Source organism: Crocodylus porosus, unplaced genomic scaffold (genome assembly GCF_001723895.1).
Source record: "Crocodylus porosus isolate Cpor-Errol unplaced genomic scaffold, CroPor_comp1, whole genome shotgun sequence".
In the NCBI taxonomy this organism is placed as follows: Eukaryota; Metazoa; Chordata; order Crocodylia; family Crocodylidae; genus Crocodylus; species Crocodylus porosus.
Genome location: NW_017728914.1, coordinates 33,641,189 through 33,668,621, shown reverse-complemented (window position 1 = coordinate 33,668,621; position 27,433 = coordinate 33,641,189). Strand labels below are relative to the sequence as shown.

The 27,433-nt window shown below is 57.8% G+C and overlaps 1 protein-coding gene across 1 annotated transcript in view; it reads right to left on the bottom strand.

Moving 5' to 3' along the window:
- SYNPO (synaptopodin) overlaps positions 1-20,651 on the bottom strand; it is a 42,696-nt gene extending 22,045 nt beyond the window's left edge. Inside the window, exons 1-3 of the mRNA XM_019535234.1 lie at positions 20,081-20,651; positions 19,822-19,954; positions 5,304-6,072 (exon numbers count right to left, since the gene is read on the bottom strand). Coding sequence (XP_019390779.1) covers positions 5,304-5,703 — 400 coding nt within the window. The 5' untranslated portion in view covers positions 5,704-6,072; positions 19,822-19,954; positions 20,081-20,651. The remainder of the gene's footprint in view (positions 1-5,303; positions 6,073-19,821; positions 19,955-20,080) is intronic.
- Between the last annotated feature and the right edge of the window lie 6,782 nt (positions 20,652-27,433).

Genomic DNA, 27,433 nt, shown 5'->3' with positions numbered 1-27,433 from the left:
CAGGCAACAGCAGGAGCTGGAGGATGGTAGCAAACACTGAGAAAACAGGTGCGGCTGAAGCCCAATAGAGACCGGACGGGAGACGCCTCAAGGATCCAAGGGGGCACGCTCGCTGGGCTCCTCACACACCCAGATCTGCTCACGTATCTCCTGGGTGTAGAGATACTGAGGCCTCGGAGCAACCTCTGGTCCAGAGTGGAGGACAGGGACCGCCTAGAGACCTCCCTGATTGACAGGGCAAATTGGGGACGAAAGAGGGACAGGCTGTATTTATCATCGTCCCTGGGACAAGGTGTAACCGAACCCCTTGGCCGCAGCTTGCACGCTGGCCGACCGCGTGTCTCCAGCGCGGGGTGGTCTGGCTGGGACCAAATTGCCCCTGAGCAGCCCTTTGCTGCAGGGAAGAAAAGTAGGGCAAATGAAATCACTCCTGATGGGCAGAAATGAGCCGGGGGCGGCTGGAAAGGAAAAGGCTAAACCCCGTCAGATCTGCCGGCTTCATTCAGACATCCAACCTCTTTGCCTTTACATGCAGCAAGGTATATGCTGGAGATCCACCCCCACATCTTGCAGAGCTTAGCAGCTCTGGTGGAGTCTATACAATGCCAGCTTTGGAAACACATGCGGAGGGTTTATGCGGGGGGCAGAAAAGCAGCAAGCCCCCGGCTTCCGCCTGCTGGCAAACGAAGTTTGGAGCCGTCCAGGGTCCAGCAAGCAACTGAACCGATCCCCTGGTCTGCTGCCGCCAAGCCCGCGCCTTGCAGCGGGGGCACGCGAGACGGGCAGGTGACAGATGGGGCCCCCGTCCGAGCCCCCTCATCGGGCTGAAATAGCAGGGCTCCGCTTCCCAGCTGTGTGTGCCGGCCGAGCAGCAGTTTTGCCTTCCTAATTAATAGCCAGGCTCTGCAGCACATCTGCCACATGCACACACACATGCACACGCGCGCGCGTGCGGGTGTCAGTTTACCACGGGAGCAAACAACCCTGTTTACGTCGCGCCGGGAGGCCAGGAGAGCGCTCCTTCGGGGCCTGCCGACAGGCACGGAAAAGTTCCCTCTGACGACGGCAGCTGGAGACGCCGGCCTATAAACCTGCCCTTTTGCAGCGGGCGGCTGGAGGGAAGTTATGCAAAACCCAGCATCCCATCCAACACGGCTCCATGGCCAAAGGCATTACATCAGCCTGGCACTGCCCAGCCCGCCTGGCGAGCCTGGCAAGACCCAGGTGCCGAGGGGGGGTCCGCGTGAGAGCCTTCAAAGGGACCTGGGTTTTAGCAATGGGGTTCCCAGCCCTTTGGGGTAACCGGGTACCTTGGAGGCATTTCCAGTTGGACTCCCCCAAAACAGTAGGAAGGCGGCAAAGGATCCCGGTGCTCGTCGCAGGGAGGAAGCCAAGAGGCCGGCATCAAGGCCCAGCAGGGCACAGGCTGTACCCGGTGGGAAGGTGCCTGCTCGCCTGGGAACTGCCCAGCTTCACCCCAGCTCACGCTGAGCATCCAGACACGCTGGCGAGGCAGAAGGACCCAGCCCCAGCCCCAGAACCAGAGCTCTCAGCCAGCCGAACAACTTTTTCCTCTTCCCCCTTTCTCCACCCCTTACCTTGCTTCAGGTTTGGGTTGCCTTAATCCACCCCGAAAGAGCTTGGCGTGGCTGTGCCCGACCTGCCTCCAGCCTCCGCAGCTCGCCCGGCGTGCCCACTGGGCAAGGGGGGACCGGGTATCCCGCTTCGCAGCAACTGCCCGTGTCTGTCAAAGCCAGTCCTCCTCTCCCTGCTGCCAGCAAGCGAGTGAGGGCTGCGCGCTCGGCTCCGCTCTGCCTGTCTGGATGCTGTTAGCTGAGCAGCTAGCAAAGCAGCCGGCAGCTGGCCAGCCTGCGCACCAGGTCCTAGTGCTGCCCTGTTCCTGCTTTCTGCCTTGCTCTGCCTGTCAGCATCATCCAAGCCCTTGGCATGTCCCTCAGTGACTCCCACCGGAACGAGATTCCCTTTTAGGGACTGGACTAAATTATTCCCACGGGCTCATAAGGGAGCGGTGCAAGCACCTACTCCGGATACCTGTAAGAAATGCCCGGTTGTCTATCTTGCTGGGGTGATCTGACCCCCTCTGACTTCCTGGTCCTTGGTGGGGGGGCTGGACCCAATGATCCTGCAAGGTCCCTTCCAGCCCTGATGCCCATGAAGTCTAGGTACGTGGGGCACTGACTGCAACTGGAGCTGGGGGCCGCTCCTCAGAGAGCCACTGCGTGGGCACCCCCTCGCTTCCATTCATGTGATTAATGGCGAGTCATTGATTAATTCATGAATGGATTCATTTAATGCCCTGCTAATCCCCCAGGCCTGGCCTGGGAGGACTACCCCCTCGCCACCCCCCACTTAGCCTTGCTTCTCCTGTACAATCCGGCCATGAGGTCATAATCCTGCGCGGCGACATCACAGTCCGTCAGCCCGGCAGTGATGGTGCCAGCATGCACGCAGCTTCCCGGGGGAGGCTGGGATGAGACGAGGAGGTGGGAATCCTGCTCTAGATGCAGATGCAAGTAAACGGGTCTCGGTATTTTCCCGAGGTAACCTGTCGCTCTGAATTTCAGCAGGATTGGAGCAGCTGGGTCCTTCGGGGTCTTGAGTCGCCCCAGCTCCAGGTGAGACTACTGGAAAGTTTAGGAACCCTTTGGGGAGCAAAAGTCCTCTTTAAGGGCCCAATCCTGCTCCCCTATAAACTCACTACCAACCCCCCGACTGACTTCAGCGGTTCAGTTCAGGCCCCGGCTAAGGAATTACCCCCTCCGGGGAGACGCGGGGTCTGCTCAGCTGCGTGGCGACGGGCTGCGATGTGACGGTCGTGAGAACGGGAACAGTGACGCGCACCCTGGACCTCGTCCCATAGGCGCGGTGGGAGTCCGTGCTGCCGGCAGGGCGGCAAGCGGACTGCAAGCACCGCGGCCCCGCGCCCTCGGGCCCCCAGAGAAGCCCCCCACGTTGCACCTCTGCACCTGCCAGGGGTGGGGCTAGGTGGGGGACAGCGTGGCATGACCGGGTGTCTTCTGGGGACCGAGACCAGGGCAGGCATTTCACAAAGGCGGGTTTGGACTCGTGGGTGTCACCGGGAACCTGTTTCTCCAGGGGGAGAAGGAGCAGGAGCAGGTAAAGCACCTGCTGCCAGCTCATGGGACACTTTAAAAAGCACTTGGCTATAAGGACAACCCTGCCATCAGCCCTCACACTTTCTGTCCTCTTTTTCCCCACTGTTTTTGATGCCGGTGGGCTCAGCCCTGCAGATTTCAGGGGCTCTCAGATGTTCATTCCCACCTGAAGCCAGAGGGTCTGATCCTGTTCCCGGGACCAGATGTGACCTCATCCCCGGTGGCTATGGAAATAGTGATGGCATCGCAGGCGGCAGATTCCAGTGATCTCACTCGGAGGAGAAGGAAGCAGGACAGACAAGCTCTTTCCACCCCACCTTCCAGGCTGGCAGCAGTGCTGCCGGCTCATGGCATGTGCTGGGAAAGTGCTGAGGCTGGATACAGTCGGCTGTATCACAGCCAAGCCGCCGTCCTGAATGGAGAACAATGCCGGCCGGGGAGATTACGCAGGTCTGGCCGCCCGGGTGTGCAGCGCTGTCAAATCCAGGTTCTCCGCTGCCAGACGAGTGGCGAACAAAGCCCCCGTACAAAAAGCACAGCCAAGTTTTTCCAGGGCAGCTAGTGCCTGGAGCTGCCTTCACCTTGGCGGTGCTCCGTCTGAAAGCCTTCAAAGGGACCTGGTTTTTAGAAGCAGGGCTCTCACCTCTTTTTGGTAATCTCAGGCACCTTGAAAGCATTTCCAGTTGGCCTTCCCAAATGCAATGCCCCCAAAAGAGCTAGGAAATGTAAGATGAGGGATGCTTCCTAGCCAGGGAGCAAAAGACCCAGCTGGTTCTGCGATACTGGGAATTCCCAAAGAGAACTGAGCTGGAAGGGAATAAAGAGTGATGGAAAAGGCATTAAAAACGGGTCCAATGTCTGTAGGAGGGCCTTTCTAAAGCGGCTACAGTGCATCTACGAGCCTGATGACAGCAAGAGCAGGGCTTTGCTAACACAACCAATAACAGTTGCTGTATTTTTGGTTTGGGGTGGAGGGGCTGAAATGCAGTCGGAGCTGGAAAGGAAAAACCCTCCTGGCTACATGCGCATGGTCCTCCGACAAATATGCAGGGTAGGAAACAAGGGGGCTGAAATCAAGCACCTATAAGGCATTTATTTATACGCATGTTCTGGGGGTTGTAGGGGGGACGCTTGAATTAGTGCAGCTCCAAGAGCCGCACTCATTAAAAGCGCCCAGAGCATCACAGGTATCAGCGTCCCTGCACTGAAAAATGGCAGCAGGGCACTTTGAACTAAAATGAATTGAATGAGCTTCAGTTTGGAGCGCCCCACTGCCATTTTTCAGTGCAGGGATACTGATGCACGTGATGCCGGAGGCTGCTGGAGTGCGGCAATTACCACGCTCCAGCAGAGTCGATTAATCCAGTCTGCTGGAGCATGGTAAGTATTAATCAGAGCAGGCTCCCTGCATGTGTATAGGCGACTCTCAGTTCTAACCTAGGGTTTTGAAGTACCAGGGCAGGAGATGACCCCGCAGCAGCTATTTGGGCACCCTTTTAAAAATGGCTCGGGTTGGACCGGCACGGGACAGCTCGCTGGGGGCCTGAGCGAGGCAGCAGGCAGGGTCCACATCAGGAAAAAAAGCCACCCGACCTGTGCAAGTCCCCACAGTCAGTTGGCCACGGGGGGTGAGCTGCTGGGGAAGACGGCCCTGCCTGTCCTGTGGCTCCGGAGACCGGTCCCCAGGCAGGGGAACCTGGCACCTTGCACCGCCGTCACATGCACGCATGGGGACAGAAAGTGGCTCCACCACCTTCCTCATTTTCTAGGCCTGCTGACCCTCCAGAAGGGAGGCCCTCCTGCTCCATGCGAGGCCTGGGACCATCCGTCCGAGAAGCACGCAGCAGCTGTTCCCGTCAATCACCCCCGCCCAGCGCTTGGAAGGAGCTGGGCTTTCCATCTGCTCGGGCTGCTCCGCAGTGACCTCACTGCAAGGCCCTGCTCCCAGCGGGATGCCGCTGGGCTTCCCAGGGGAGAGGATGATGGAGGGGTTTTTCCTCCCCCCCTAGCCTGAGTGGGTTGGACTGATAGCTCTAGGAAAAGCTGCGGAGAAGCTCCCGCCACTCGCCAGGATCGGTGTTAGGTACCTAAGGCTAACACGCAGCAGGAGGGATCGCCTCCCAACACAGCCCGGGTGGGGGGAGGAAGGACAGAGGCTTTGCTTACTTGCTTTCCTTGGCTGGCCCACGGGAGAAATGAGGACGCGTTGAACCTTCACCACCTTCCACTCTTGGCTTGGCTCAGAGCGGGGCAGGTCCGCCACAGACCCCGCGGCTTCCCCCAGGCTCGAGCACCTGCCAGAGGACGCCAGCCTGGGCACCAGCAGGTCTCCATTCGTTCTCCCGGGCTCCTTTTCCTCCTGGGCCTGCAGGCGAGAAGGCCCAATGCTTCCCGATGGCTGGGGATTCAGCTTCTCTTTCTCCGGCTGCAGCATCTGACAACCACAGCCCTCTCCTGCATCCACTTTGGGAGTCTCGAAGCCATAGGAGCGCTGGCTGGGCTTCGTGGGCCCGATGCAGCTGGGCCGGGGCTGCAGAGAAGGCTGCAGTAACCTTGCCTTCAGCATCTTGTGCGCTTGCTTGTGTCTTGCGGGGTTAATGTCGCACGGGTTTTTTTCTAGGGTCTTAAAAAACAGCGCGACTGTCCATGCTGTCCCATATGGGACAACTCTGACCGGCCGCCCCAATGTAGGAGGTGAAAGTCCAGGGGCTGGATGCTTTCCTCAGCCCGGCTGGTGCGCTCTCAGCCAGATGTGAGCGCTGAGCGAGCGGGCGCACGTCCGCCGTTCGAGGAGGAACCGCAGATGTTTAGGTGCGAGAGGCTCCGTCTTGTTTAGCCGGCAGAGGCAAACGGAGGATGCTGCGGGGAGGGATGCCTCAGGGGCTCTGCCTTTTCCAGGAAGTGTTTCGGAGCAGAGGAGGCTGCGTCAAAACACCTGGGTGAAGAAAACAGAAAGCACGACACACGTGAGAGTCTATATGCCAATAGGACAGCTCTGATGTCCCTAACGGGAGTCATGACATGCGCCTGCTAAGGAAAATGCTCTAGAAATGAAGATCAGCCTGACTGGAGTGACTCCCCTCCCGTTACAAGACCATGAGAAGGGAGCTGGGAGAGCCGAGCGCTGCCAAACCCCAGGAGGAATCGCCCCGTGCTGTCCCATCCGCTGTCCCATCCCTCGGCTCTTCTAGGGAGTGATCTGGGCCAAGCGAACTATGGATGTGGGAAGTCGCGGTGATGTGATGCAAGACTGAGTGCACCAGCAGTGGAGGAGCGAAACTTGTGACTGCTTAACTTCTGCATGCCTGACCTCCCCTTGGCCATGCTAGGAACGGGTTAATCCCCCTCCTGTGCCGGGGCTTGCATGAGCGCTGTTATTCACCGCCCTCATCCCTCACCGTTGTTTGAGGAGATGACAAAGCCCTGAATGGGACTGTCTATGGATGACTCAAGGCCAGCGGTGATTTCCACACATCCTGTGATGGCAGCAAGGGGGCTGCTCCTCCCATCTCCCTGTGCACCCTGAGCTGGGAGTAGCTCCCTGGAGGGGAGTTAAACAGAGCCGCAAAGGCTTGGGGGCTAGGGTGGCAGGACTGGAGGGCAACCCGTGGACAATGGCCTGCTCCTGGATGGCGCCAGGCCCTTGTGCATGCTGGACCACGTGACATGTATGCAGGCAGGGCCCCACGTATGATATGCTGCCATTATAAATTGACTTAAGCCCTAGGTGCATTGTACTGGACCCAGCCTAGCACGGGACATGGGAGGCTGTGCTCAGCCGGCACCAGGGCAGGCTGAGATGAGCTGCAATCTCTCTCTAGCTGAGGGCTTTTCCTGCCAGATCCTCACTGCAGGATCTGGGTCCCTTCCAAGTATAATCAAGGCAATTGGTGAGTCGTCGTTGCACTTCATGGACTCTCTGGCACTAAACTCTGCTCAGGGCAGGATTTGGCCAGGTTTATGGAGGGGCATTTGGGTTGAAGGAAGGGGAGCCTTCATCTCGCTGCGGAGGAAAGGCATTTTGGAAGATGCCGTACAGTCACCAGCGCAATCCCTCCTCCCTTGATGAGTGGTTATTTGTGGGAGGGACTGAGGTCCCTTCTGACCGTCACCAGTGCAGAACTTCCCTTGACTCCCTCTGTTAGGGCTCAGTAAGAGGGGCCTGCTTAAACACAAATTGGCTCTCAAGGTTTCAGGATAAATGGAGACCGGGTTGGAGTCACTTCCCTCTCCTTTTGCTGACCGTGAATGCTGATGGATAATGTAGATGCATAATAGGATAGGAGGGGAGAGCAGCTTATCAGATCCGGGGAACAGGATACAGGTTATTGTGCATGTAATTGCCCAGAACAAATAGGGGGAAATCCCTTTGGAGCCAGTCCCCTTGGATCTATTTAACAAAGTCCTGCTCTTACATCACAGCCCTCCGGTACCCAAAGGCTACACGGCCGGTCTGAAGACTCGGTCTAATTCTGATTGCCGCGGTACCACGACTCCCACCAGAGCCCTGGGTCCATCCTGCGATGCACTCAGCCAACCCACGACAGAAAGAGCTTGCAACGTAAGCCGGGGAAAGAGAGGAGTTTTCAGTGCGATGCCCGGAGCAAAGAAAAATTGGGGGGAAACTCCGTTTGGGTCAGACCAACACAAAATATCTCATGGTTTGGGGGCAAAGTAAAACCCAAACAGAAGAACCCAAGAAAAACAAAACCTGCAGGAAAATCAAAGCGCTTCATTCACAGAGTGTCATAATGAAAGGCTTTGGGGGTTCCCCAATGAAACATTTCAGTTAGAAAATGCTAAAACTCAATCTCTGGGCAGTTCGAGACCTTCCTCCCCTTCCCCCAGTTGATTTCAGCCGAAGCTCTCTGGCCCCAGTTGGCAGATATTTTTGGTGCTCCCAAAATTTCTTGCTTGGCACGTCAAAGAAGCTCTATATGTCACTTCTGAGCCCATAGATACAGGAAGCCACCGGCGTCTTAACTGGATGCGCGGCTCCAGACCCTGCTGAAGCTGAATCTGTGCTACCGTTTGCATTAGCTGCCCAATGCACTGTTAGCCCAGCGGCTCGCCTGGTGGTATTTTGCCGTTGACAGAAAATCCACTTTTGGGACTATTCTGTGAGAGCAAATGTTTTCCAACCCACCCAACCTGCATTTGCTCTGCATCCCTAGAAGGAAGGTTTCCGTGATGGGATAGTCACCGTGGCATCGCTCCAGCATGAGACGCATGAATAATATATGCCCTCTCCTTCCACGTCTTTGTTTTTGACAAGCTTCCGTGAGAGCCCGTATCAGTTTGAAAAATCTTCCTTCAAAGCGCTACCCACTTCTGGGCAGTGACCTCAGCTTTTCTCATGCGCTCGAATTGCAAAGTTGCCCTCGGACCAAGATCACAGAAATCCCCGGGCCTGCCGCCTTTCATTGCTAAAGCTCATTTTGCAAGGCTCGACGAGGGAGACGGACACTTTGGATGTGCAAAACTGCCTGGAGTCAAACCCAGAACGGTTTCACCCGCAAAAATTCATAACAGACCAGTGTGCAATTAGGCACCGTGGCAGAAAACTCCCACTATGGCTTAGGGCCAGAGTCTAAGATAAGTCACAAGTTTATCAGGAGGTAAAGATGAGATAAGATGACCTCCGCGTGTGAGCAATGGCAGTAAAACCCCCCTTGGTGATGGCCAGCACAAGAGAAGGGGCACTTGGCCAGGGGGAGCTTGCGTCTTCCCAGCTCCAGCTCCACAGATTTTAGCTGTAGCTGCTATAAATGAATAATCTGAGTGGCTACGTGTTATGCCCAACTACAGCAGAGCATGCTAAGATGTCCTACATAGAGAGATGGCCCTTCATCGCCTGCAAGGAGCCTGGGCAACCTGTCACTCAGCCTCCAGACCAATCAACCCCAGCAGGTCCAGCTTCAGGGGAGAGGGTATAAGCAGAGGAAGGCTCCTGCTCTGACAAGTCAAGCAGAGGCAATGTCACTTGGCTCCATCAAGGACAAGCTGCTGATCTGATCTGCCCCTACAGTTAGAAACTCATGGCACTGACCTGCATCATCTGACTGGCACATCTCAGCGGTGGCTGCAGAGACCAACTGGCCGCCGCGCCCCTTGGGATGGGCACCACACAGCAGCTGAGGCCAGCCATGTGTGGCTGGGGAGTGGACGCAAACTCCTCTGCCCAAAGCCCCATCTGGGGTGGAGCCAGGAGGGGATTTCAGCCAAGCCCTGGAGCCGATTGCATTTGCTGCTCTGTGTCAGGTATCCAGGTCGTAGCCGTATTGGTCTAGAGGAAAAGGCAATCATCAGGACTCGTAGTAGAGAGGATATCCTTTATTAGACCAACAAGATTTTTGCAAAAAAAATTCTTTGTTTGCAGTTAAAGAAATTATTTTGCACAAACCTTATAAAACATATCCTCTCTACTGTGAGTCCGGATTGCCTTTGGCTGCTCTACGGCACCCATGAGGAGCCTGAGATAAGGAGCCATTGTCTGGTTTGGGCATGAACCGATAACAGGCCTCTGATTTTTAAGCGCCAAGTCATCCATTCAATGGTTCAAGACTCATTTTGGGGCTGGGTTCCAGGGGAAAGCAGTTTTCCCACCTGGCTGGAAACTGTTTATGTAGCAAATGCCCTGTCAGTGCAGGCTGGGACTCCCATCCCGAGCCTGTCTCCTTGCGTCTGCCCTCCCCTGTCACCCCCATCCAAGCAGGGCTTGTCCCTGCAAACCTGGTGGAGGAGTCAGCCCTTGCAAGGAGGGTCTGGATGAGTCAGACCAGGCTCATTAGATCACCAGTGTCCCAGGGCAGGGATTCCCCTTTTAAAATGGGCTGGGCCCTTCACCGCTTCCCAGGGATCTGGGTGAGACCCTGCTGCCAACTCAGAGATCCCTAATGCTGCTCCAGGACACCTCTGTCCAAATGCAGGGTCCCCAGGTGCCAGGAGAGCACCCTGGGCTCTGCGGCTGTGCCCCCACCCCGGAGCAGGATAGAAACAGGCACATAACTACTTGAATAAGCCCTAAAGACGTGGGCTGCCAAACAAATTCACTCCCCAGTGGCCTGGCCCCATCTCTCTGTGGCCGCCACCCTGGTCAGCCCATCAGGGCTGGGGTTAGTGTGTCCCCCCAGCCCCGCCAGCCTGACCCCAGCGCTAGCTCCCAAGGGCAGGAAGGGCCGTGCTGTTTGCTGCAGCCCTGGATTCGGATTCGATTCGCATTTCCAAGCCTGGGGGGCCTAAATCCACGGCCTGGATTTCCAAGGGCACTGAGTTTCTGCAGCTTCCGCTGACTTCAACGGAGCAGGATCTGGCCTCGGGGGCAGCTCGTGCCCCTGTCCTTTGCCGTTTGGCATTGGGAATAAGGACCGAATCCTGCGAGGGGCTCTGCGCCCCGCGCTCCTCGTCAGCACGTTCGCCATCAGGAATGGCCCTCGGCTTTCCTAAGCAAACGGCACGTTTTGAAAGTGTGCCAAAGTGTGTGTGCGGGGGGGGGGAAATAGCCACTAGCTGCTGAAAGCAGGCAGAGATGCGACCCCCTGCTCTCTTCCTACTCACTTGCATGGGATCCAGAGCAAAAACTCCTCCTCCCGCTCCCCCGCACCAAAAGGAAGACTAAAGTTAACTTTCCACCTCCTACACAAATATTTTTGGCAGGCGTCGCCAGCTTGCGCGCTGCCAATCCCGGGGAGAGGGGCCTGGTGAGAGCTGCCTTCATGACATCCCCATCTGCCGGAGGCGGGGCGCAGCCCGCCGGCACAAAGCTGCCCACCCAAACGCGTCCCCCGCCGGCGCTGACGACTCCTTGGGGTGGATGGGAGGCAGGCTCGCGGGGGCTCAAACCCTCTGATCCCCCCGAGGAGCCAAGCAGATCTCAGGGGACCTGAGGAACCCACCCAGATCACTCGGGCTGGGTCTCCATGATGCCCCCTACATCCCGCCTCTCGCCCCCACGGTGCCATGCTGCCCTGCCTTCCTCTGCTGAGCACTGACCCCTCAGCCCCGGGCGCCCGGCACAGGTAGATGATCCCCTGCAGCAGAGACTGGCTTTGACATGGGGACCCAAAAGCCCGGGGCTGATCAGTTCTCCGATTTTAGCCCCGAACTGCCCAGGACTTGCACTGCTTGCAAGTGAAACAGCCGCGAAGCCCAGGCCTGGCTTACCACCTCTCCTTCCCTGCCACAGCCCGCAAGGCCTTCACCACCCCCGCGATGGGATCAGCGTCTTGTTTTATAAATGGGTTGCCCCTGCCAAGTTGAAACCCAGCTGCAGGTGCCCGAGAGACAGCTCCAAAAGAACAAACTCAGAGCAAGAAAAGAGGCCACGTACCCATTTCTCCTCCCAGCCTCAACTTCCCAGCCCCTTGCCCCCTCCTCAAGGCTCCTCCCAGTTCCCAGGCACAAACAAGTCATGGTTAAAGCCAAATCTCCCAGAAACCAAGCAGGCTGGGGCTGCTGGCTCCAGCTCCGGCTGTGACCTTGGCCAAGTCGTTTGACTCGCTTCGGCCGCAGACCTGGTCAGGCAGCTGGAAAATGAGCAGGACTCTGCTGGGCGGTCAGCGGCAGCGCCGGAGCCGGACAGCTGAGCAGGCTGAAGGCAAGGCCGTAACCTCGCCGGGCGCACGAAGCCGGCGCGGCGCGGGGCTGGCATTCCTGGCCGAGCGCAGCCTGGGCCTCGTGCTGCAGCTGACACCCGAGATGCCATTCCTGGGAGCTGTGGCCGGCGCGTTTGGAGCGGGGCCGGAGCCGGCCGTGCTCCCACGTCAGACGCCCGCCCAGCTCTGTGCACCCGGGGACGCTGGAAATCTGTGCCGTGCAAATGCAGCCCGCCGGCTAGCTTGCTCGCCCACCCTGACCCTGTCCTTGGTGCTCTCCTCGTGCCCCCAGTGCCGCGTCTCTCACCGCGGGAGCAGGTCCCTGCCCGGGAAAGGGAACAGAAACGTAGGTGCAACAAAACTGGGGCCAGGCTACGAGGGCCACGGACAGATCCTTCCCTTGTGAGGCACCTGGGGAGGTGTCTCGGACAAGCCCCTCTCAGCACGGGATGCTGATGCCTCTCCATCACCCCATCCTATGTGGGAGAGAAGGAAACTGCAGAAAAAGCCCCCTGAGCCCCCCAAAATTGGCTCGTACAGGTCTCCTGGGAAGCGTCAGCCGCCACGGGATACAAGTGGAGGTCTCTGAGGCATCCCCTTGTAGCAGGAGATGGCGGGGGTCCCTAGAAAGCCCCTCTCGGCGTGAGACAGCATACCACGGGGCCACATTTATAAGCCCGGGGCACAGCAGCCTGCAGACTCTGCTCGGCTTTCTTCAGCACTGCCCTGCCGTGCTCCAGCCCGGGCGTTAGGGCAGAGTTGGCTGGGGGAAGAGGCCTGCGGCTCAGATGTCAGCGTTTCTGATGTGCTTTGGAAAACAGCAAGGCTTTCCCATTCCCAGCACTGATTTACTACCTCGAAGGAAGCCAGCATGGAAAAAACAACATTCCACAGCTCCCGTCCTCAGCGCCGCGCTCGCAGCCTCCCCGGGGCGGAGAGGGGGGTTATCGGCTCTCGCCTGGGACCTCGGAAAACCATCTCCCTGCCCCGCAGAGGGAGGCAGCAGGCCAGCAAGAAGGGAGGCCAGCAAAGCAAGGATGGAGCCTGGACCTTGGGCACCCCCGGCCTGCATTCAGCTGCAGGTCTGTGCGGCCGTGCGAGCTCCAGGAGCCCTGCAGAAAGGGGACGAGGAGGGAGGAGGGCCATGTCCCCCTCTGCCTTCCACTTGTTGCTTCACTCCGGGATGTCCGTGCTGGCGGGCTGCATCCCAACCCCGTAGCCTGGCCTATGGCCGGACCCCCTCCCCGCACACAGCTGCAGCTGACCCTGCAGTGAAGGTAACTTGGAGTAAAAGAGGAGGATTCAGCTGGTGGGGAGCCGGGCATAGGCTCACAGAGCTCACTCACGTGTCAGGGCAGCAAAAGACCGGTGCCCTGGACTTGGGTACGGGCTGTGCCAGCTGGAAGCGGGGCACGGTACGGACTCAGCCCATGCTGACATCCACGCTGCTGCCTCTTCGCCACCAGGCAGGGGCAGATTCAGATTAAAAGCCTGGGCCCCCAACATCCGGGGCTCACCCCGGCTCGTGCCGTGCCCTGCGACCGCTGGATCTGTCCGCGGCTGGCGCAGTGGCTGGAGCGGGATGCACTGCCCCCCAGGTCCAGGGCGGGAGCCACGGCCACCAGCTGCAGCCGCTGCCCACCAGGCATGTGCAGCTGGCCCCATCATGGTGCCCAGGAGCCACGGACCCCTGCATTGGGCATGCCCAGCCTGGCCACCGGTTTCATCCGCGCCGAGATAGGGGCTTGGCCCATGCATTAATCCACCTATGCCGCCAGGCCTACCCGGGCTGCAGTCACGGCTTACAAGCAATGGGATGTGCCTACTGTCACACAGCAAGGTAGTGGCACCCAGGTCCAGGGCCAACTGTGGGTGAATTGTGCAGGCTTACAATCCAAAAAGCAGCTAAGACTCAACCCAAAGTACCTGGTTCTTCCTCACTCCAGACCTAGATCCAGAGTCATACGCTGGGATCCAAAGCAGGACATGGATCCCAACACCCCGGGAAGCTGGGATTCGGCCCTGCGCATGACCTGGGGGACGCAGCCTCAACAGACGGGGAAAATCCTGGACCTGGGGAATCCAGCGGGAGTTTTATAAAGCTAGAGCTGGGCAAAATTCCCAGCCAAGGCAACGCCCCCGCTCACCTGCCCTGAGCCTGGCGACTAACACGTGCAAACCCCCATATTTTAGTCACCTGTAAAAAACAATAATAATACTAATGACTGAGCCCAGGTGTGGAGAAGGATGCGAGGCTCCGTTAGCAAACACCGTGTACAGCGGCCCCGCGCTCGCTCGCGCACCCAGCCTTTGCCACAAAGATTTCGCAGCAGATGCTGGAAGGAGGCCTGACATTACCAAGACTCAGAGACATTTGCAAACTCTTGCGCTGAACATTTGCTGGTGCCTGATCACAAGCAATTAGAACTGAACCGCACTTGTCAAATTAACAAGCAAGGCACATTTTGTGATGAGTTAATCCTGCCTCTCCTTTTTTTTTTTTAAATTGTTTGTTCCCAAAATTTGCTATCTGGCAGCACTGAGCGGTTTCCCGTGGGTTTCCCAGTCAGCAGTGCGAGCTGGCAAGGCTCCGCTCTGTCATTAGAGGTACGGCAATAATCCCACTGCAACTGGAAAGCAAGCTCGTCTTGTGGCCGCGGTATAACCACGGGGCTCTGTTGCACAGTTGTGACACCATGGACATAAACAGGACCTTTAAATGAAGCAAGAAACCAAGACAACTCCGTAAGCCTCCTTCAATAGCATGATTGCAGTATGCAAATTACATGCATTCACCAAAACGGTGATCGGCAGGCACCGCGGAGGTCTCAAACCTGCCACCCAGTCACGCTCCAGACGGGCTCAAAAGCCAGCTGGAATAGAGGCGTCGAAAGCATCTCCCGGGTTCACTGTGATTATTTCTGATCCGCGTTACAACAGGGTCAAACGGCCCCAGCTGAGACTGGAGGCCCACTGTGCCAGGTGCTGTACATACCATCCGTACAGGAAGAGCCCTGCCTGCCCCAACGAGCTCACGAGCCAGGCAGACCAGACAAAGACCAGGGGAGGAAAAAAACAACCCCTGTTCTCTGTATTGTCTCGGCAGGGAGAACAAGAGTCCCCCAGGGCCATGCATCAGAAGCCTGTAGCAAAGCCAAGGGGCTCCCTGGGGGTCAGCGGAGTCCCAGGGCGGTGTGCCAAGCACCACACCGACCCTCTGCCCCCATCATGGGAGCTGGCCTGCTAAGAAGACGCCGTTGCCACCCGTCTGTGCTAGCAGCCCCCTGGCAGGACCTCCCCAGTCCTACCTTCAGCTTCTCTCCTCTGCAGAAGGCTGCAATACCCCTCCCCCCCCCCCCGCCGTTTGTACCAATCTGAGCATGGGGCAAAATTCCTTCCTGACCCCAAATCTGGCATGGGTCTGACCCTGCCAGACCAGGGCAGGAACCTCTGGCTTTGTGCCCCATCAGCAGCACCGGCACAGCCCAGTCCCCCGCGCCTCTGGGGGAGGCTTCAACCCCCCTGGACCGCGCAGCAGAAAGAGGGGAGCAAGCAGCAAAGCCCAGACATCCCCACAGTGATATCAGCATTGCTACCACCAGCTCGGCCCTGAGCACTGGATGCGATGGGCGGTCCACACCTTCCCCCAGCGTCTACCCCACCGAAGCGGGTTTTCCCCTCCCAGCCATCTCCCTGCCCCTGCTCTCTCTCCACCCTGTGTGCTGTCCAGAAGAGCTTTTAACCAAAGCACTGGGCTTTGCTCATCTATGCCAGGTACTTTGATCCTTCGCAGCTGCCTGGAAGCGTGCGGGGCCGCGTTCCAGGGGAAGCCGAAACAACAGCCCACGGAGCAGGTGTCTCTAAAGCTCCTCCATATGCTCCCTTAGCAACTGCAGCGCGGATAAACAGATGTGAGACCCCCGACGAGAAGCGAAGCGCTCCGACGCTCCCACCTCCGGCTCCTGCCAGAGCCGCCCCTGAGGGCCAGGTGCCCCCAAGGCTGGCAAAAGACACCCTTGGAGATCCTGGTGCAACCCGGGCGGTACTCCAGGAGGTGCCCCCTCTCCAGTTGAAGGGATCAAAGCAGGTGCACAAGCACTGTGGGAGGTGTAAGGACTCTCCTCCCCCTATAGAGCAGAGCCAGACCACCAATGGGGACATAACCATATACCTTTTAATACTGGGAACATAACAGGCATAAAGCAGAGGGTATAGCGGACACGACAATGCCCCAAGGGGCAGGATTCAACAAAGGTTAGACACTTGCAATCATTGACAAAAAACAGGGTTAACAAAATATAAAACACAAACAGCAGAACAAACAATGCGGGTCAGTGAAATATAAAGGCACAAAACATGAACTGACAAGGAAACATAGGGCTTTGGTACCTGGAGGGGGAGAAAACACGATGGCCCCTTTCCACTGCAAGAAGATTTGCTTCTTGTTATCTCACTCACCCCAAGTCACCTCAGCAGGGACTTGAACCCAGATCTCCCACCTGCGACGCAGGCACCCATGCTGCCACCACTGGGGGCGCTGCTCCAGCCTGCCAGGGGTCTTGACCCTCCCAGACCCCGGCCTCATGTTGCCCTGCCTGGCCTCTGATTGGAGGGGCTGGACGCTGAGCTGGGACCCCTCAGGTCGCTGCTCAGAGCTGGCTGGAGCTGGGGAGCCTCTCCCGCCGGCTGCAGGCTCTCCCAGGGATCCTGGAGCCCAGCGGGGGCCTCTCCTGCCGGCCACACGCCGCGCTGCGGAGGGTCCCGCTGCTGCCTGTGGGTCCTGCTCTTCCAGGGCACTGCTCCTGCCCCGCTGGCTCAGCTCTTGCCGGCTCTGTGAAGCTCCTTCCTTGTGGTCCCCCACTGGTCTCTCCTGAGACAGCCCACGCTGCCCTTTTTATCCCCCTCCAGGTGACCCAAGGGGCCAATTGGGACACGGGGGGGTGAGTCTCTGGGGCCTGATTGGTGCAGAAAGAGAACCCCAGTCCTCCAATCATCTTTTACCCCTTCAAAACGCCTGGGCCAGGTCACTGCCAGGTAGCCCGTCACACTAGTCCCCGGACAGCGTGCCCACCCCAGCCACAGCAGGGCATCGAGACGGGGAGATGTGGCCTCCCCTCAGCCCCTCCGAGGTCAGATGGGTAAATCCCATGGCCTAATGTGAGCCAAATCCCCTTGATATCGGTCCTCGGAGAAGCATGGGCACCCCTGCAGCCCCTCGGGGCACCCCTGGGTGTTTGGCTGACAAACAATGAGGGGAAATGGAGGAAAGTGCTCAGTACCTGGCCCCACCAGGGCGCGGAGGGCTGCAATGGGCGCAAGACACAAGCAGGCAGGCTTAGTTCCTCGGGGAGAAGGTGACAAGCTCTCCTGAGTCTGCATGGGAGACGTCTCCCGAGGCAGAAGAGCCGGGGCACCTCCCTGCGCTGCCGATCGGCTCGGAAAGCGAGGGGAGGGGTTGCCTTGGGAGGGGGTCTGCTCCAGGTGGCGTACAAATACGTCGGGTTTGGTGACAGAGTGGTGTGGGGGCTGCGGTGCTGGCGATGACGGAGAGGAAATATTTTCACCCTCCAAAGGGAAGTGGCAGAAATGCCAGAGCGTGTGTTTTTTACTTATAGCTCGGTGAGAAATCTGCAGCAGCCAGTTCAGCTATCTGTCTGTCTGTCTGTCTGGGCAGGCGGGGATCTGAGAGCGCTTCAGACAGGGGCTGTGTGCGTATGTGTGTGTGTGTGAGACCACTAAATGTGTCTCACATGTAAGTGAGACAGTAAATATGAGAGAGAGAGAGAGAGAGAGAGAGTAATGTGCATGAGTCTCTGTATGTGAGACCAGTAAATATGTATGCGTGTGTGTGTGTGCAAGACAGACTGATGCAAGTGGGTGTGTACAAGAGACTTGTGTGAGAGAGAGAGCAATGTGCATGTGTCTCTGTGTGTGAGACCAGTGTGTGTATGTGTGTGTGTGTGTGCAAGACAGACTGATGCAAGTGGGTGTGTACAAGAGACTTGTGTGTGAGAGAGAGAGAGCAATGTGCATGTGTCTCTGTGTGTGAGACCAGTAAATATGTATGCATGTATGTGTGTGCAAGACAGACTGATGCAAGTGGGTGTGTACAAGAGACTTGTGTGAGAGAGAGCAATGTGCATGTGTCTCTGTGTGTGAGACCAGTGTGTGTATGTGTGTGCCCATGCAAGAGAGACCAATTCATGTGGGTGTGTACAAGAGACATGTGTGTGTGTGTATGTGTGTGAGAGAGAGAGAGACAGACCAATGTGCACATCTCTCCATGTGAGACCAGTGTGTGCATATGTGTGTGCGCACAAGACACGCTGATGTGCTTGTAAGTGAAAGGGATCAATGATTGCCTTTGTTTGCCCTTGCCGGAGAGATCAATGCATGTGTGTGTACAAGAGACTGGTGTGTGTGTGCACACATGTGTATGTGAGACCATTGTGGGTGTGCATACATGGGAGAGACCAATATGTATGGATGTGTGCACACACAAGATAGACCGATGCACGCGCGTGTGTGTACATGAGACTGGTGTGCATGTGTGAGTGTGACCAATGCGTGTGTGTTCATTCACCAGCCTGGTTTCAGTTCCCGGCCTGCGCTGTTGAAATAAGCACACCGAGGGCACATTCAAGCCAGTTCAACCAGCCCCTGGCCCAGCGCTTCTCTCCTGCCTCCTCTGTTTTCTTTATTCTCCTCCTTTCCGGTCCTCGCTTAACTCCTTCGGCGCAGACGACGTGGCTCTGAGAGCCCCCGATGCCCCGCGAGCCCCGGGGCGCTGCCAGGGACCGCCGCGCTCTGGCCTGGGGGGGCCGGAGGACCCAGCCAGCCTCCGGCGGGTCCTAGAAGTGCCCACGCAGGCACCTAGGGAGGTCCATCAGCTCCCTTGACCTCTGCACCGTGCCCGCCAGCTCCCAGGCCGACTCCTGCATTCCCGCACCCACTTGGGAACAGCTTTGACCCCTCTCCCGGGCTGGTCTGGGGGTTTGCAGCTCCAGTTGCAGGCTGGAGAACGCCGTGTAAGGAAGGCTCCTGCATTCGGGAGCGTGAGCTGTGTCACTTAATGGTCTCTGCCGTCTCTATGGCATGAAATGGAAACGGCCCTGGAGCAATGCCTGGGGATGGGATAGGAGGACGGGGCCTATCGTGTCCTCCTATCCCTCCTGCCTAGTGTTAACACTCTTCTCCTCCTCCTTCCTCGTCCACCCTCCCTCCATCCAGCTCCATGCGAGCAGCCTGGAGCGGTGAAACCCCTTCCGGCCCTTCAGAGGGACCTCGGCAGCTTCGCACACCCAGACCTGGGGTGGGGGAGGGAGGGGGAGAAGGGGCAGGTGCCTGAAGAGCCCCGACATGAGTCCACATGCAGTACTTCCATCACCTGGCAAGAGGCTCCAGGGCAGGCGGGGCAGTATAGATCCTTCTCCAAGGCCAAGGACCAAGAACTGAGCCCATGGGGCTCTGCACCCTTTCCCGGACCGCTGCTCAGCACCCAGGTGGTTTGACATCCCATGGAAGGAGGAAGGCGATAAGAGGCGAGCCCCCCACTACTCGACCCAGCGCAACCCAACCCAACCCAGCCCAACCCACCCCCCCCAGCTGTCTATCCGCTGCGGTGTGAATAACGGGATCCAGACCCTCTCGGCCCGGAGGAGCGTTGATTGGTTTCTCCCGGGCCACATGACGTTGCTCTGCTCTATCCCACTGGCCCCAGGTCATGAAAGGAAGATTGTTCAGCGCGGGAAGGAGCCCCGTGCCCTGCCTCGCGCGGCTGGCCCTGATGCTCTGGACCCAGCCAGCATCCCCCAGGCCCGCGGGGACGGTCCCGATCCAAGGAAAGCCTTTTACACGCACCCGTGCCATTGTGCAAGGGGAGGGGGGCACCGAGAGGGGATGCCCTGCAGCCGGACGGCTCGGAGCGGTGGCAGAAGCGGGGCTGAGCAGTCTCATGGGCACCCCCGCTGGGGTGATAGAAACCCCCGGCTCTCCTTCGTGCATTCATTCTCCCCTCCCCAGGAACGCGCGCTCCACATCCCGACCCCAGCCCCAACGTGGTGCCAGCCCTTTCTGCCATGCCTCCTCACCTGCTGCACGCCCACGAGGGCCGCACACCGGAGCGGGCACTGCCATGCTTCAGCCTGCTCCTGCCCCATCCACGCCAGCCTGCCCGGCAGAGAGCAAGCGGGTCACCTCTTTCTCCCTCGCGCTCGCAGCAGCCTGAGGAGGAACGGAGGAGGGCAGGGTGGACGGGGGGAGAGGGGCGGGAGAAGGGAGTGTGGAAATGAAACTTTAATAGCACAGAGCCCCTTTTGTTTCCCGGCATATGGGATATTTCATACATACTGAAGGCATTAGCCACCTATATTCCTCAAGTGCTTGCGCTGGGAGAGAAATGCAACCCGTCTCGAGCTCAGCTTTTCATCGGGGGTCTGGACCCTGGCAAAATCCAAACAGAGTGGGAGGGGGAGAGAAAAAAAACCGAAAAAAAAAAAACGGGGCACTTCAGACATCTGAGTTGCAGCTTTCAAAGTGTGGCGAGCCCCTTACCCCCGTGCGGTTACGGGCGGGCTCGGCTCGGCGCTGCTGGAGGCTGCGGGCAACTCGGGTCGCAGGGATCGCAGCCCCCCGCGACCGAAGGAGCCCAAAAAGCAAAAGTCAAGAGAGAGGCCGAAGTCTCTGGTGGGGCAGGGTGGGAGAAGGAGACGTGGGTCTGGCAGGGAAAGGGTGGGAGGTTGGTGGGCTCTGGGGGCCGGTGCCAAAGGAAACGGAGATGCCCATTACACCCAGGGTGCCTCAGAGACTCCTGCTCCGTCGGTCTGGGAAGGCATCCAGGGAGGAGACAGCAGGGCCAAATATCTGCTACAGGTCAGCGGAGAATATAGACAGGAGCTGTGGGTCACGGGGCAAAGCCCTTCCTGGCGTCCCCGCTTGCCAGGAGGAGCTCACCCAGCAGAAGGGCTCAGAGGCGAGCAGAGCCGGGCCGAACGGCACCTAACCCCCAGCCCAGCCCTGCTCCCCCGCCAGCCGTCTGCAGTCAGAGCTCCCCGGGGCCCGGCGGGGTTGGGGGGAAGCTCGCTCTCTTGGGTTTCCATTTGCAGGAGCTGCTTTGCTCCCCAAATCCGCACCCCGGCAGCTGGAGAAGAAGCCTGGAGAATAGGGCACAGATGAGTATGCATCCCCCGGGCATCCCCAGGGAAGGGCTGACCGCCAGCCAGGGCAGGCTCTGCTCCATCCGCAGGGCACGTTTTGTTCTGCTCCTTCCCTTCCCGGGACCTCTCTGAGATGCCTGGGGACAGAGGTCTGGATTCAGCGGCCGTAGCAGGCGCACCGGCAGGGCTCTGCGTGCAGAACGCAGGTCAGGAGTGGTGACCGAGACCCCTGAGTCACTCGGTCAGGCCTCTCCCAGCTAGATGGGGGGAAGAAAGGGTGGTTCTGCGAGGGAGGCACCAACCTGGGCCTCAGGAGATATCTGCTCTGCCACAGACTCCCCCCATCCCCTTGGGCAACTCCCTTAGCCCTCACGCGCCTCAGACCCCAGCTGAGGCAGAGCTGTCTCCCACCTGGCACCGCTTGCTGGCGATCGCTTTAGGGCAGGGACCACCTCTTACCTTCATCCAGGCTCTATCCAGAGTCCCAAAGGGCTACCACTGCACAAACCAACGGCGTCGGCTACAGGCCCGTGTCTGCCTGTCGGTCCTTCCTTCTGCCATGTCCGCAGCCAGCTTGCATCGCCGGGTTTCCGGGATGATAAATCATGATGGCACCCCCTGGATGGTAACAACACCCAGGCGGAGCAGGTAGGACGCCAAGGCTGATTGCACCGGGAGACGGCTTTAGCGGTCTATGTGCACATCACCCGGCGGAGGGCAAGGGCAGCGCTGGAGCATTGCCCGGGGCGTCGGGAAATCCCGCGTGCTGCATGGGTGCAATGCAGCAAGGGCTCGGTCCAACCTGCGGGTGAATCCTTCACCCTAACCAGAGGGACACCCTCAACCCAGAGGCTCCAGCATCCAACGGAGGACCCGTCATCTTGGCCGGGAGCCTCTGGGAGGAGACAGCAGTGCTAAGTGCTCAGGAAACCAAAGCTGAACCAGCGGATGCTGGGATGTGGGACGATGAAGAGGGCTGCCTGCTTCATACCCGCCAGCCCCATCTCCTGGTGCCTCCGGCCTGTGGCTAGACCCCCCCGGACTTGACCTTGCCGGGTCTCGACTCCTCACCCCACCCCAGAGCTGGCAGGAGGTTCGCCAACCCCAGGCCAGAGCAGAGCCCGTCTGCCATGGCCCTCGAGCCCCGGGGCAGACGCGCAGCGGAGGGAACGGGCTCTGCTTCCCTTTGCTGGATGGGGGTGAAAGAGCATCTTGTCCCTTCTCCACAGCGCAAGCTAATTGCAAGCCCTAATAAATCAGCCGTCCGCCCAGAGCCCCCAGCACGCGTGCTGAGCGGGATGCCTGCTAAATTGGTACTTTGTCCAGTGTTTATCCAGTCGCACTCTAATTTGAAATAAAAAGCGCAGCCAGTAAAAGGCCTTTATGGCTCTTCGGAGCTCGTAAACCTGCAGCGCTTTAGCAAGGGCTGGGGGGAGCGTCTGCTTGGGAGCAGCCAGGAGAATTTATTGCAGATTTTGGTAAGTTAAACATGACGGCCCAGAGAGCCCCCAGGCCTGCTTCTCCGAGCAGGCCCCCAGCGGCAGAAATTAAACAAGGGAGGCTTTATTGGAGGGGGGAAGGGACTTTCTCCTTCCCCCTCCTCCCGCACAGCACACGGGCCGGCGCTCTCCAGAAGAGGAGAGCTTATACAGAGCTGCCCAGGTCCCTGAGCAAGAAGAGCAGGCCACAGAGGAGGGGCCACCTTGCTTCTGATCCTGTGGCACAGCATCTTCTCGGGTGTCCTGCCCCTGCAACGCACGACTCTGAGCTGCATCTTGGCGGGTTCTTGCTCCTCCACCCCGCGATTCAGGAGCTGTTGCCCAGAAGGCCCTGCCGCCTGGTCTCATGGGATGTCCTGGCGGCTCAAGGACCGTTTGACTTCGTCACCCGAAGCCATTCACCTCTCGCTCCAAGGCCGGGCAGGGGGCCGGGGTGGGTTAGCATCCTTCCTCCTTCCTGCCGCGTCAGCAGCCAGGACTCCCGGCCCCACGTGTTTCTGGCTGGGTCGGGAGGAGCGGGAGGTTTGGCTGCAGACGGGATGTGCGTCATTGCCCCTGCTTCACGCGCCTCGTGTAGCAAGGCGAGGCTTCGGGCCAGCCGTTGTTCAAGGCTGGAGCTGGCTTGCAATAGGAGCTGGAGGGGCCTACGAGCCAGCCTCCCTCCGTGTGAAGCCCACGCCAGGGTCAAAAGCAGGGACCGATGTGGACGAGCATAGAGGGGAGGGGAGCACGAGACGCAGGGCCGCGAGGGGGTGAGCTGGGTCTCGCTGCCCCCGAAGGAGGCTTTCTAAGCCACGCCGGGCTGCGCTTGCAAGGGGCTGTCCCATGTTCTGCACCCCCAGGAAAACAGCTGCATAAGCCCCCTGGCATCTGGCTCTGGACGCAGGGCCAGCCTCGCACCCCAGGGCTTTGCTCTCACCCAGCAAGCCTTGTCCCCTGCCTCGCTGCTTCTCAGACCTCGGGCTGATGTGGCGGCGATGCCTCTGCCACAAAAGGAGACACGCAGGGACACCCTTTGGGCAGCCGCCCCGGCGGTGCCCCAGGCCTGAGCTCCGAGGCTTCCCAGATTGCAGCCGTCCTCCCTGCACGGCTATTTCACCCTTTTCCTTGCAAAGCCTTCCTGTGGTGCAAAACGAATCCCGGTAGCTGAGATGGCTGAGTGTTATCCTCGGGCACTTTATCGAACAAAACAGTTGGGTGTTGACCAAATGAAACCGTCCACCGGGAACGTTTGCTTTCTCCGCAGACAAGCCCACCTCCTCTCTGAGACATGAACACTGGGGCAGCGTCAGGCGAACTTTTCCCAATGTTTAGCTAAAAAGATCCCAGGTTTTGGCAGTTTTCATCCGCAAGTTTTTCAATTTGCGGCGTTTCCTCTTCTGAGACTAGGGCAGAATTTTCTGGGGGTGGAAAAAAGATTTCCAAAGAGCTTCATTCATGGAGAGCACCAGAATGGGAGTGCTTAGAAAGCCAGGCAAGGAGAAGTGCACTGCAAGAGGACATGGAGAGAGAGAAGCTATAACACTGTGACACTAAGCATATAACACCTCATAAGGCAGCTAACTTGTGAGCAGAGGCTGAGGGAAGTGGACTTATTTAGTCTGGAGAAGAGAAGACCGAGGGGGATTGAATAGCCCCCCTCACCTCCCTGCCAGGGGGGCTGCAAAGAGGATGGAGCTGGACTGGTCTCAGTGGGGGCAGATGCCAGGACAAGGAGCAATGGGCTCAGGCTGCAGCCAGGGAAGTTGAGGTTGGATAGTAGGAAAAACATTATTAGGTGGATAGTAAAGCATGGGAACAGGCTACCCAGAGAGGTGGCAGACTCTCCAGACCCGGAGATGTTTAAGACCCAGGTAGACAAAGCCTCATCTGGGATGATGTAGTTGGGCTGGTCCTGCTTGGAGCAGGCGGTTGGACTATGGCACTTTTCGTGGTAGCAGAGCAGCCCAGCATCAAGATGAGTATCCGACGAGAGGCAAGAGCCAGAGGCAGAGTCAACATGCAGGGTTGACAACATCCAGCAGACCTCTGTCACTTCTCTTCAGGCCCTTTAAATAGGTGAGTTGCTTCCATCTTATTTAGCAGCACGGCCCAACATGACCCAAGAACAGGACAGCTCACCGGGAAGATGAAGTCATCCTGCCGCAGGTGAGGGAATGGCTCCCGAGCCGCGAGCCCGCACACTCAGGGCAAGGGCGAGGCCATCACATGGAGCCGTTGCAAGGAAGGTTTGGGCATGAGACGGGGAGTTGAATCCACGGGAAGATCTCAGGATTAATGAGCACCCCGCAGTCCAGCCGAGCTGGAGCACTGTTCTTGTAAGATGCTCTTGGCCGATTATGGCATGGCGTTGCTGCTTCTGGTCCTCCGTGAATGCATCACTCTGTCTCAGTCTCTTGGGCTCAGTCCAAGGTTTCCTGGTGCTACGAGGACATCCCAAGCTATAGGCTTCCTATGTCTCGCTCCTTTTGCAGAACCCACTGTTCCTCTCCCTTTTCTCCATTGCAACATCATCCCAACTACTGCATGTAGTGCATCTACATACGCCCTGGCAGAAGCACCGTGAGAAACATGCAACATTTTCTTTCCCTAGTGTAGGGGAGATTTTTTTTTTCCAGAGACCTGGACTCCAATTCCAGTGTGGCTCTCACATGACGTTCAGCTGGGTGGTCTCCCATCCTCGCCTCTCTTAATGTATGTCTCAAAACTACCCCATAATTCAGGTTGATTGGCAGTTGTTGATTAAGACGGGCCTGGGACTTAAACAGCAAGATTTCCTGCAGGTTGGGATTGAGGTGCATTGGCAGAGCTGCGTGTGGGGTCTCAGGCCTGGCGCGGCAGGGGGTTCTGGAGGCTGGGAGGACCCCTCGCAGACCCAGAGTCACTGCACAGCCGTGGCATGCTGAGATTCATCTTTAGAGCCAGCTTCCTCTTTCAAGGTTGTTGGCTGTACTCTGAGGAAGGGTGCGTGTACCCGAAAGTCTGCAAAGAACAATTTTTCCAACTATTTTGTTGGTCTAATAAAAGATATCACATCTAGCAAAAGAACCTTGTCTGCCTTCCTCTTTCAGGGCTTTTGCTGACACAGGCTGTATTATTATCATGCGCTGGAAGCTGGCTCGGGCCCTAAGCCCTTACTGTCCAGTTGAGCAATCGTGGTGATTTGAATCCTTTTGTTTTCGCTTGCACTGGGGGTGGGGGTTGTGAAGGAGCAGAGTGCGAATAATGGCAGGGCCTGGGCAAGAAGAGGAGAGAAGAGCATCCCGGCAGAACAATGTGAGCAAGGAAGAACCGTCCAATACAGCGTGGGACACTGCTTGTTGCTCACAAAGCCATGAGCGACCCTCACAGAAGTATTGTTTTAGAGAGTTATACCACAGAATATTTACACAAGAGACTAGCAGCATTTTCCTGGCACAGGGCCTGCCTGTCACACGTGAAGTCCCCATTCCTTTCTACTCTAGAGTAGGGTAAAGTCGGGTACTCTACGCGACTCTACTCTGTGCTACTTTATGCTACTCTTCACTACTTTATGCTACTCTATGCTACGCTACTTTATCCTCCTCTACGCTACTTTATCCTGCCCTACGCTACTTTATCCTGCCCTACGCTACTTTATGCTACTTTATGCTACTCTTTGCTACTTTATGCTACTCTATGCTACGCTACTTTATCCTCCTCTACGCTACTTTATGCTACTTTATGCTATGCGATACTTTATGCTGCTCTACTCTGTGCTACTTTATGCTACTGTACTCTACGCTACTTTATGCTGCTCTACACTACTTTATGTTACTCTACTCTATGCTACCCTGCGCTAGTTTATGCTACTCTATGCTACTCCTCGCTTTTAGAGAAGCCCAAAGAGGGTGATGATCAGGGATAGGGGGAGCCCATTATACTACAAAAATAAATAAATATCTTGGCTTGTTTAGTCTATCACAATGAAGGCCAAGAGGGGATATGACCGCCGTCTGTAAACACGTCCCGAGGTTAAGCCTCGGGGAGGGACAAGAGCTGCTTAAGCTCCAGGATATTGTCAGCACAAAAGCAAATGGGTATAAACTGGCCGTGAATAAATCAAGGCTGGAAATCAGAGGAAGGTTTCCAGTCTTCAGAGAAGAGAGGTTCTGGAGTGACCATCGACAGGAGCACGGGGGGCTGCAGAGTTGGCCTGTGTGTGGCACTACTGCCATGTGTGCCCCCTCGTCGGCCATCGGGCAGCTATCACCCGGAAGATGTTTTGGGAGTGAGGGGCTGCTCTGAACTGTCAAAGCATGTCCTCCTGGCCCCATTTGTCCAGGAGGTCGGCCACCGCCAGCTAGGTCCAAGGTGCCAGCTCTGAGCAGGCAGGGTCCTGCCCCCGGCCTCCCTAGCAGGAATGCTGGTGTTCCCTACTGGAAACCTGAAAAATCCCTGATAAAATAATCCCAACGTCACTCTGTAAAATACCCCAAAATCCATGTGTGGCAGAAAGCCACCTTGGTTTCTCCCCAAAATCTCTGCCCTGTGACAACGTGATTAGATGGGCCAGCACGGAGGAGTCACACCTCAGCCTGTCTCTTTAGGTAACCAGAGCTGGCTGCAGTCCTGAGGGAGGGGGGAACCTGCTCCCTCTGCCTACGGGACTGGCATCAGCCACCCGGGTGAGGGGCATCTACCTGGGGGGCTGGGATCTGCCCAGTGACCGGTGATGCATTTCAAATTGGTGGGCTGACAGCCAACCGGAGCTGACCCCCACTGGACCAGGGGCTATATAAGTTAGGATGGGCGAGGAGGCGGTCTCTTGGGCCATGAGGTGAAGCAGCAGCCACGCGGGGGACACAGAGAAGCCTGACCATCTGAAACTGGCTCTCTCTCACCCCAAAACTCATGAGCAAGGAACTGCCTGCCCCCAAAGGGAAACTTCACCTGTCTTTGGAAGATGCTTGTGAGTAAGCTACTCGAGATGTGATTAGATATCTAGCTGGCAGTAACTCAGATGCGTGATCAAAAGGCTACCTCAGCCAGACTGTTTGCGCTTTAGGATTTCTAAGATATTGCTCGAT